General features: G+C 40.7%; 2 protein-coding genes across 2 annotated transcripts in view; one reads left to right on the forward strand and one right to left on the reverse strand.

Moving 5' to 3' along the window:
* TMEM182 (transmembrane protein 182) overlaps positions 1 to 2718 on the reverse strand; it is a 36009-nt gene extending 33291 nt beyond the window's left edge. Inside the window, exons 1-2 of the mRNA XM_054216866.1 lie at positions 2564 to 2718; positions 1969 to 2143 (exon numbers count right to left, since the gene is read on the reverse strand). The gene's annotated coding sequence lies outside the window, so the exon portion shown is untranslated. The remainder of the gene's footprint in view (positions 1 to 1968; positions 2144 to 2563) is intronic.
* On the forward strand, positions 1597 to 10112 carry MFSD9 (major facilitator superfamily domain containing 9). Its single transcript, XM_054216840.1, has 6 exons — positions 1597 to 1750; positions 4055 to 4142; positions 5451 to 5494; positions 6297 to 6426; positions 7713 to 7922; positions 8461 to 10112. The coding sequence occupies exons 1-6, from the start codon at positions 1646 to 1648 to the stop codon at positions 9249 to 9251; spliced, it is 1368 nt and encodes a 455-aa protein (XP_054072815.1). The 5' UTR covers positions 1597 to 1645; the 3' UTR covers positions 9252 to 10112.
* Positions 10113 to 10607: the final 495 nt, after the last annotated feature.

Here is a 10607-nt window from a genome sequence, read left to right on the forward strand (position 1 = left end):
CTCCGACACATCTTCAGGCCTTTTCCATTTCTTCTGTCAGAGTCAAAATGACCAAGGGGGTAAAATTAGCGCACTATCGATCAGACAATGTAGTGTCAATTCCCACGATGCTCTGATATTTCAATATCTTGTAACCGTTTTGTCCATTTCAGAGAAATTGCATGCAATTGCGATCTCCATTAATGTTATTCCAGAATTTTAAAAATCTCACTGAGAGGATTTGTTATTCAAAGTGGCCTTAGAGAGCTAAATTAATGGGATGTATTGGTTAAGCCAACTATAGAATATCACAGCCACTGGGATATTAAACAACTGAGTTATTCTGGAGACTCTGACAAATTCTTTGTCCCTATGGATATGCTACGCTAAGCTCTGCCTTGGTATCTTATAAATAAGCTGCGTATCTAGAAATAGGTCTGTCTTCCATTTTTTTTTTTGGGGGGGGAGGGGTTTGAGCTTAATTCTTCATAACCATAAGGAAACCCGCGTTACCTTCTCCTTTTTTGTGACCTAAATCTGTAGAAAACCCTTCATCCCGTAATAATTATTTCTTCTGAAAACACGAAGATAGAACTATGGCTATTCTATTGTCAGTTATTGATTGATCATTCTCAAAATTTATCAACTGGTGCTTTTAAAATTTAAGTAATTGTTTTTCTAAAGCTTCTCCTTAATGATAATTAAAAAAAAAAGTTAAAACATCTCCTGTTTGCTAGTTCAGTTGTTCCTTGTGCATTTTTGTTTTTTTTTTAAAAAAGTATTTAAAACCGCAGCCCTTTCATTGATCCCGGGCCTAGCCGCTACATGAAAAAAAAATCACCTCTGCCTCAAACATAACGGTATTTTACATGTGACAATCACTTCCACCTGTGCATCTCAGAGATTTAAGACTGCTGTTTTACTTCTTTGGATGCAAATACATTATAACATAATAGCCATCCATAACTCCACATCTCCAACATCCCTGACTTTAATGGGAATGCAGCACAGCAGCGTGCCTGGCAGAAAGAGGGATGCCCTTCTTCCCTGGCTCAGTGCCGCAACCACCAGCCACGTAACAAGGCAGGAAAACACTCTGACACCAGAAACACTTCATGAAGGCACCGGGCTGAGCCCCGTGAGAGGGACAAGCAACAGCAGCAGTGGTGGGACACGGCCACTTGTCCCCATGAAGGAGGTGCCCAGGTTCAAAAGCCACTTGTCAGCAGCAACCGAGAGAGAACGGCCCAGGCGACCCGCCACCAGGCTCCCAGGGCGTATTTCTGCCTCCAAAGCCCCTCCACCCTGTGTCAGCTCGTCCTGCTCTCCTTAGAGCCCCAGGCCCCAAGATGAGGGCTTGCAAAACTCTCCACGTACAAACAGGCAACAAGGGCAAAGTCCTACAGGTGGGGGGGGGGGCGGCAGGCAGGGATCCCGACGGCCTCCGACACCCGCAGGGATCCTTATTCCGCCTCCTATTCGCCCAAAAATATGAAGAAACACGAAGAACACACTCGCCAACACCAACAAAACACCAGGATCTCCCCTCATCCCCTACCCTCTCTCCCTGCCCCGCCGCCATGTTCACACCGCCCCGCCCGCACTGCGCATGCCCAGCGGCGCCGGCGCCGCCACGGGGCGCGGGCCCACGGCCGCCGCCGGCCGGATGGAGGAGGTGGAGGGGGAGGATGGAAGCCGGGGAGCAGCGGGGAGGCCGGCGTCGGCGGCGTCCACCCGCTTCGTGCGCTGCCTCTACGCGGTGGGCTTCCTGGTAAGCGGGGAAGCGGGGTGGGGCGGGGGCGGCCTGGGACGGGGCGGCCGTGCCTGCGTGAGGAGAGTCGTCCCTTCGGCGCCCCACACCACCCGCTGCCCGGCCGTGGTCGAGGTGGGGACGGCCTCGCAGCCGGCTGTGGAGCCGCGAGTCCCCTCAGGGCTGTCAGGAGGCGCTGGGAGGCCCGAGGTCGGGCGGGCACCCCCCGCCCCACGCACCTCATCTTCCTCGCCGGTGTCTTTTGCCGCTCCACCGGCCCCGGGGCCGGGCTGCGTTCCGGCTGAGGCTGCTGGGTTCCGGGGTGCATCGCTTCATCGCTTCACCCGATTTTTTTGAATTTGAATGTGTTCTGTAGCGGCGGTTTTGCTGTTAACCTGCCGACGGTCGTGCAGCCTGATAGAAAAGTGAAGGAAAATGCAATTGCTTAGCGCCCTTTAACGCAGAGTGTCGCCTTACGCTTATCAGAGAGCTCGTCCTTGTTTCTTCATGTACCAGTGCTTAGTGTAAACTAAACACTACCCCCCCACCACACCCCCTAAAAAAAACCCAAAACAACAATCAAACCCTGCGCATTTTCTAACCTCCCTCCAAAAAAAAAAAAACCAAACAAAAAAACCACACACACACACACACACACAAAAAAAATCCCGCAAAAAACCCCTTACAGTCTTTAAAGACAGTTTGTATTATGTATCATTTCATGAGCCTCAGGAAGATGTCATTTAATTAATCTAAAATCAAAAGGGTTAACTTGGAAGTTGAATACAAAATAAGCAGAAATTTGCACCATGAAATGTAGATATATTCTCTTACCTGCCTTCGGGTTGGGCAGTAGAAACAGTCAAGTTGGTTGGTTTGGCTTCTGGAGCAAATATTCCAGGAGAAGGTGTGTTAGAACAAGCTTTGCTCTTTAGCTCACTTTCAAACAGTGTGGTTCCCCAGCCCTGTAATACCTTGCTGACACCGAGCTGGAGTCCATGCTGAAATCAAACAAGAAGCGAGTAGCTTTTCAGAGTGTGTAAGAGTGTGGTGAAATATCATAATAAAGAACTGTTGTCTGTGATGCAAGCTTCCTGTAACCAGGCAAATATTAGGGTATTTAGCAGTCAATGTAAGAAAATAAAGATGAAATGAGAAATAACTACCCATCTACAATAGTGTTTGATGGGTCTTGCTCTACCTGCATGCTTATGACAAGTCCAGTACTACCCGGATGTATTCTGATACGTGTTCTTTTTTAATGTCTCTATCGATGACCTGGATGAGGTCACTGAACCTCTCTTCAGGTTCGCAGATGGCGCCTAAGATTGTGTTATCGAAGATGTTCATAAGTCGTGTGCTGTTTGCTCATGCTAATGTATTCAATAATGATTCTAACCTTGCAAGTCTTAATTTCAGCCATCAAAAGACACTTAATGACAGACCGTGAGAATTTACTTAGTGATACGCATTGTTACAGTTATTCAGGCTTTGGATGTAGTAGGAAGCCTAGTTCAACTCAAGCAGTCACTGGTAAAAGATGATCTTGTTCCAGTAGGCGTTCTGTAAGATTCTGTTCTGGCACTGTATGCTGTGCCGGATAGTATTAGTGAAAGAACTATTGGATCAATGTGGTTGCCTTAACAAAAGATAAAAAATCAAAAGGAATAAGTAGGAGATCCTTGTACTGTTCAGAATGGGCAGTGTCCTTTGCCCTCCTGTTACAAAATGTTTTTCACTTACGCTTTTCTTTTTTTCTTTTTTCATGTTTCTGTCTCTTCACTACATTCCTAAAGTTATACACAAAGGCAGTCTGTAGTTAGGTTTAGATCTATCATAGCCTCTTCCCCATTGTGGTTGAGAGTTAAAATACTGTAGATTTTCCAAATATACTCTCTTTGCACAAGTAAAATATATTTTTAGGTTATTGAAATTACAGACCACTTTGAATTTAAAATACTGGTACCAAATACTTTTCTTGTTGAACAGATCAAGTTTAATATATATTAAAGGAATATTTAACGTTTAAATATATAACTTCAGAATGGTTGTATCTGGAGGGAGGGAAGAGGATTGCTGTTTTCATAGTTTTAACTCCTCTGTGAGGCAATCCTTTATCTTTCAGTTTATGTGGTTTTGTAATATTGTACAACTGGGTGTGTTGTAGAGGTTACAACATACCACTTTGGCCGTGAAAAATTTTCTTTTAATCTTGTCTTGATATGGAAATGATTTAATTTTTTTTTTATAACATATTGACTGTTATTAAGACATCACCTTTGTAAAACTGATCTGTTATTAAAAATTTTCCTACCTTCTTTTCAGGATTTATTTGGTGTGAGCATGGTTGTTCCTTTAATGAACCTTCATATCAAATCTCTAGGAGCAAGTCATACAGTTGCCGGAATAATAGGTGAGTTGCAGTACTTGACTGATTTACCAAAGAATAAGATAATGTGAACTGCATTATGCCTTACTGCAAATTGGACATTGTAACATAATTCTTCCTTGCTAGTAGCATAATGAAAAGTAATGCCAAATTCCAAGTAAAACTGTAAGGGTAGCCATACTGTGTTCGACACAAAGACCTGTCCAAATTTGCATACTGACGGTAGCCAAAAGCAGGTGCTTGGGAAAGAGCATTCTTGGATCAAACAAGGAAGTCTTGCAGTAATACTTGTACGGATGCTTTTCCAGCATCCAAGAATTCACAGCTCAGCAACTTTGAGAGCTGGAGGTGTTGCTTTTAGTTTTATTGTTATTTATAGGCTTTGCAAACAGAACTTCTGAAGCTGGTTCTCCTGAACTTTCCAAAGACTGTGATTGCCCCCAGTTTGATTACATTCCTTGCAGCTGGCTTTTGGCAAAATATTTATCATCTTTAGGGAGTATTTACAAGTAAATTCTGAATGTTTGGAATTTTATCTTAAAAATAAAGTGGTAAGATGAAGTTCTGTGGTTTTAAAGTTCTTATTTATATCTTATGGTACTGTTTATGGTTTGCAATGATACAAGTATGATATTCTTTATAGTTACGTGTGATTGACAGGGGCTCTGTTATTCAGGTTTTGACTACCATGCTTTTTTATTTTGGATGAAATTAGCACTTTTCATGAAATAATTCTGGTTCTGTTCTGAGTTGTCAGAGTATTATTTTAAGCAGCAATTCATCAAAACTATGTTTTCATTTCAACAGTCTGCTTTGATTTTTAACTTTAAAAGAATCTGGGTTTTGAGGTGTATTCTTTTAAATGAAAGAGGCTGGCATATGTTTCTCTCTGCTTCTTTTTGCTGCTTCTCTTCTGTTACTAACTGCTGCTAAACTTTTAGCCTCCAAGATGAGAGAGTAGGGTTTGTAGTTTCTTCGGGGCTTCTGTGGTGCCTTGTAATAGGTTGAAGTGCAAAGAGGAAAGTATTTAGTGCCTCCCAGTAATGAAATTCTGTCCTTATTCTGAGAAAGCCAAGATCTGTTTTGTTTGATACACCATACAAAGCAACATCCTTCTTCATTACATAGTAGTACAAGTTTTCAGCAGAAAATACTTCCTTGGTTATGTGCTAAACTCCATCTTTGGTTTGTCCTGCTCCTTCTTCCTATTCTGCTAGTAAATTATTTCCAGAGTTTCTCTCATGTTTCAGCATTTAAAAAATTTGTGCCGTTTTCATTTTTTAAAAAAATCAGTTTAATTTTTAACATTGGTATTTTACTTGTTTGTTTTAGGATCTCTCTACGGTATAATGCAGCTGTTTTCCAGCACATTTGTTGTGAGTTTGCTTGGTTTTATTTTCTATTAACTTTTGATTTTTTACATCCTTATCTAAGCAAGAACGCAGAGACTAAACATCAAGGCTGAACCTCTTGAATGAATGCTTTACCTATCAATACCTTAGATGCCTATATTTAACCAGGAGCACCTTTAATATTACCCTGGTACCTCCTGACTTTCAAGAGAGCAGATTTTGGGCATCTCATGAAAAAACTGTTTCAGGGTTTTCTATGCAGGCCACCCAGGATAACTTGCTTTTATAATCTTATGAGAATTGCCTGCTTTCTTAAAAAACTTCCTGTTGGAATCAAGCCGATTTGTAAGCATGCTACATGCACATTTACTGTTTGCCCTTCTCATAAATACTTCCTACTTGTCTGCGCTCAGATGACAAACACCTCATAGCTAAGATCATTACTTTTAGGATGCTCAACCGGTGTCTAGTACATCGCGACCACTATTGGAAAGAAATATTTGTGGTTGGTTGTGATAACATTTTCAGAGCACCCCTACTACTAATATTTCACAGTGTTTATTGCAGGATTGTATTTTTGAGAGAGATGTTATTTTAAAAAAACCTGTATGTATGACATTAAATAGAATGATAGTTTCAGCAGGTACACTGCTAGCAGGGCAGAACTCTGCTCATCACTTATAGATTTTGACCATTTAGGAAAGTTGTGTAATAAGCCTATGAAGCGTTCATTGGCACTCCTTTGATCTCTTTTCTTAATTTAATTTAGAAGTATTGATTGTTAAATGTTATAAAAAGCTAATCTCAATTTTCTGCTTTATGAAAGGGCTGCTGGAGTGATATAGTAGGAAGACGGTGTTCCCTGCTTGCTTGTATTCTTCTCAGTGCACTGGGTTACTTCCTACTTGGAACATCCACCACTGTCTTCCTGTTTGCCCTTTCTAGAGTCCCTGTAGGTGAGTAAATGCTTGGCATTCTGTGGTTTAAATTCCCTGTAGTCTCAGCTTGAGAATTACTGCTACTGAAATTGTGGTATGTGGATGGCTACACAGCATCATCATCCAGTAGCACCAACTAAACCCTAGTAATGAAAAAAAAAAATCCCTACAAGTCAAACCTTTTGACTTTTTTTCTGAAAATAATTTGAAATGAATACTCAAAAACTGTCACAAGTTTTATGCCACCTTGAGTGTCTGAATTTTATGAGAATAGGAGTGCAGCAATTCCATGAAAGAGGCTATTTTAAGGTTAGTCATAACAGGTACACAGTATACCAGACCACTGCTGGAAATCTTGGCCTGCACTTGCAATGGGGAATGGAATGATGTGTGCGTTACTGGTTTTTTTCTCATGCTGAAAACATACCTCAAAGTGATACTACAAAATCTGGCTGAAATTTTAGGTCACTGCTTCAACAGAATATTTATGTTGTGCAAAAGCATGTATGTTTGCAGCACAGAATTGTGCCAGGATTTGTATCGGAGTTCTTATAATAGCAGAACACCTTTTGCATGTATTCTGGTATAATATGCACTGCTATTACTGTGAACACATCTACTAAAGGGCACTTCCATGGTCCATACTCTTGATTTAGGAACTGTTTATGTTTTTTCCTAATTTAAAGACAATTTTCTAATGAATTATTTGGTTGATAATTTGATTACTTAGTAGAGGTAATACTTTTTAATGCTAACAGCACTGTGACTGTGACAGCATTGCCCTGGTCAGAGGGAAGGAACATAAAAGATGCATTATTAGTATTCTTGCAGTATGCTTACCCTTCTGTACTTATCTTTTGCCACCCACCAGTCTCCTGTATGAATTTGGTATGTTACAATCATGGAAATCTCCATACTGAGCAAAGTTCGTGCAGCGCTATGTTCGTAAACAAACAAGCTGTTCCTACTCCACTATTACCCACCCACAAGTTCCTATTTTAGCGGCTGTTTTATTCCTAGTTTGCTCTAGCACTCAGCTAAGTTACTGCTTCTTTCAGCAGGGCTGCAGGAGCACTCCTTCAACACAGATGCATGAATAATTTTGATTCCTAAGGCCAAATCCTTGAACAGCCAGGACGATGGGCATGGCCCAACGTGCTGCATGACTCTAGCATTGAAGAATTTGTGGTTTATGGAATCTTAAAAATAGATTTTGAAAATTGATACATCAGATAGCTTCTGTCATTTAAGATCCTTTGGACTGAGTGGTACATGTTTATTATCTTGTTTATATTATGTTGCAGGTATTTTCAAACACACGCTCTCCATCTCTAAAGCCCTGCTTTCTGACTTGGTTTCTGAGAGAGACCGCCCTTTAGTAATGGGACGCTTCAATGCAGCCTCTAGTGTGGGCTTCATTCTGGGGCCTGTTGTTGGTGGCTACCTTACAGAGTTGGAAGATGGCTTTTATCTAACGTCTTTCATCTGTGCTTCTATCTTCCTTCTGAATGCTGGTAAGTTGTATGCGGTATTTTGCATCTTGGGTCCCTTCATTCCCCACTCTTGTCTTTTTATGCCATTTGTAATACCTTGAATTCATGGTGTGTTTATCATCTATGGCATACATGTTCTGTATACTGATACTACCCTTTGAATTTGAACCTGGGTGGACGGGTGAAACTTTTGAAACAGCTAACCTCCACATTGTATTGTATATATCACTTTTACATTCAGACACAGGAATGGGAATTTTTAATGTGCCAAAAGATGAAGACTGGAAATCAGAATTTTGACTTCGGCCATTAGATTTGTTATGTTGTGAATATGGCATCTCAGTGTGTTCCTTCCTTGCTTTCACCACATTTAGAATTGAACTGATACTGTAAATAAGAGTAGACTTAATCTTTGTAATTTTTTAAAGCAAAATGATCATTGGAAGCCCTTTTTTAAATTTTGATCTTTACACTAAGTAAAATGTTACAGTCAGACTAATGTCTTCCATGTAAAGTTAATGCAACTGAATTAAATCAACTAATTTCTTCATCTATATAGGTCTTGTCTGGATGTTACCCTGGAGTGAAGAAAACGCTGGCAATAGGGAACGTCAACAAGGCAAGAAAGGAACCGACAGTTTCTCAGCAAAAACAAATCGTGACCTGCACTCCAAATCAGCAACTAATGGAGCTGTGACAAGCGGTAGTCTTTTCTGGTCTCCGTGGGTCCAAGTTGCAACAGTGATGAAGAGGATTAAAGGAATCGCGTGCTCTGATCTGTGGGATATATTTTTAGTGCGGTTGCTGATGTCTGTTGCTATACTGCTGTACTACAGCAATTTTAGTCTGGCCTTGGATGAGAGATTTGGGGTGAAACCCTTGTTTGCTGGATACCTAATGAGTTATAGCAGCGCACTTGGAGTCCTGGCTGGTTGTCTGCTCGGACCAATAACGAGACTGTATCAGCACAACACTTACAGAATTTTGTTGCACTCCAGCACTCTTACCTGCACGTTGATTCTCCTGTACGCGTCAGCGCTGAGCATATGGATGGTCGTTTTGTCTTCCACATTCTTAGCCTTTTCAACTACTATAGGTCGTACTTGTATCATCGATCTTGAATTGACCATTGGTGGGAATGAGGCCAGTGGTACGCTCCTAGGTGTTGGACAGTCTGTGACATCAGTGGGACGTATAGTTGCCCCACTGCTTTCTGGAATTGCTCAGGAGTTCAGTCCTTGTGGCCCTCCAAGTTTAGGAGTTGGACTAGCTTTAGTAGCTATTCTGATAATGAATGCCAACAAACAAAAATATTGTAGCCATGGAAATGTTAAGTTAAAAAATCAATAGCTGCAAATTTGGATTGCATCGACTTATCTTACAGGAGAGGCAAAGTGAATCAGCCTGGGGTGATGCTGCCAGACTTGTACAATGGTAACAGGATCTTTTAAGAGGGCACATTCTGTTCACTTGGAGGCAAGTACATATAAATATTTCTGATGCAGGGATGTTAACTCCAGACAAATGTTGCTCTAACTGGTACCACGAAAACACTGGTGAGAGGGGCAGCTGTTGCTGTATTGTACTGCCTGGGATGTTTTTACGGATTTTTAACCTTCTTGGAGGGGAAAAAAAGAATGCCATGAAATACACAAATCCTGGTTGTAGGTCACATTTGAAACAGTGTTTAGATTGATAGATTGCTAAAAGACAGAAATTGATTCTTATTATTTAATCAGAAGTGAATTTTTATTATTTAATCAGAAAGAGAATTTGCAATATAGCTCGTTAGCCTTAATTTCTTATGCTGCGGTCTGCTGCCATTTGTCTGCTGTGACAGTAGCTTAATTAACAAGGTGTTTGCTTATGTGATTTTGTTAAGCATACTTTGTCTACAAAACTTGCTGCATAGCATGATTAGGCACCTCAGGGTAGCCATCCGACCCCTGCTGATTCCTGGTCTTCCCCAGGTAACGGAATTGAGTATATGCTAATTTCATATATTAGGAGGCCTAAAATGGGACAATTTTAGAATAATATGGGGTGATTCAGACTGAAACTGAGACTGAATGTAAGCTTTATTGAAACGAACCGGTGGTTTCTGTTTAGTAATAACTTCTACTGAGCAACTTTGTCATAAATTATTTGTTAATATTTCCTGTGCTATTTTTCTACATTTTAAGAATAAATTTGTTTCTTAATTCTTTTGAATGACTGTTAAAGGTGTGCTGGAGCAACTGGCAGTAGTTCATGAATCTGGATTAATGCATAAGTGACATTTCAGTGGCAAGAGAAAAGCTGTTTATTTGTTGGTATTTTAGTCTTCATTTGTCTGCACTGCTTAACTAAGGAGAGGTTACTTACTCTCAGAGCTATACTGAGAGTAGTAGCACCCTCCTGCACTATCTACTGTTCACGCTCATATTACTCGCCAGTCACCGCTGTTTGCATTTCATTTGACACATACGAAAAAACGTATTTTGCACTCATAATGTTCCATATGCTTTTCCTGGTATTACTTGATGAAAGTACAAAGTCAACAATGTATAATTGTTGGCGATTTTTCTTTTTTTTTTTTTTTTTATTAAAAACAGTGTAGTTATCTCCTTGAATGTATCCGTGCAAATTGTGTCCCTGCTTCAGGAGAGTCATAGATGATGTTTTTCATTTTTCATTTTTATTTTCTTCTTTTCCTTTCCCAGTGCC

This window comes from Rissa tridactyla, chromosome 1, assembly GCF_028500815.1.
Source record: "Rissa tridactyla isolate bRisTri1 chromosome 1, bRisTri1.patW.cur.20221130, whole genome shotgun sequence".
NCBI classification, from domain to species: domain Eukaryota; kingdom Metazoa; phylum Chordata; class Aves; order Charadriiformes; family Laridae; genus Rissa; species Rissa tridactyla.

Excerpts from the sequence above, each read along its gene's own strand:
- MFSD9 (XM_054216840.1), top strand. The coding sequence starts at position 1,646 with ATGGAGGAGGTGGAGGGGGAGGATGGAAGCCGGGGAGCAGCGGGGAGG. Across the intron at positions 1,751-4,054 it reads TCTACGCGGTGGGCTTCCTG|GATTTATTTGGTGTGAGCAT; the intron begins GTAAGCGGGGAA and ends CCTTCTTTTCAG. Across the intron at positions 4,143-5,450 it reads TACAGTTGCCGGAATAATAG|GATCTCTCTACGGTATAATG; the intron begins GTGAGTTGCAGT and ends TGTTTGTTTTAG.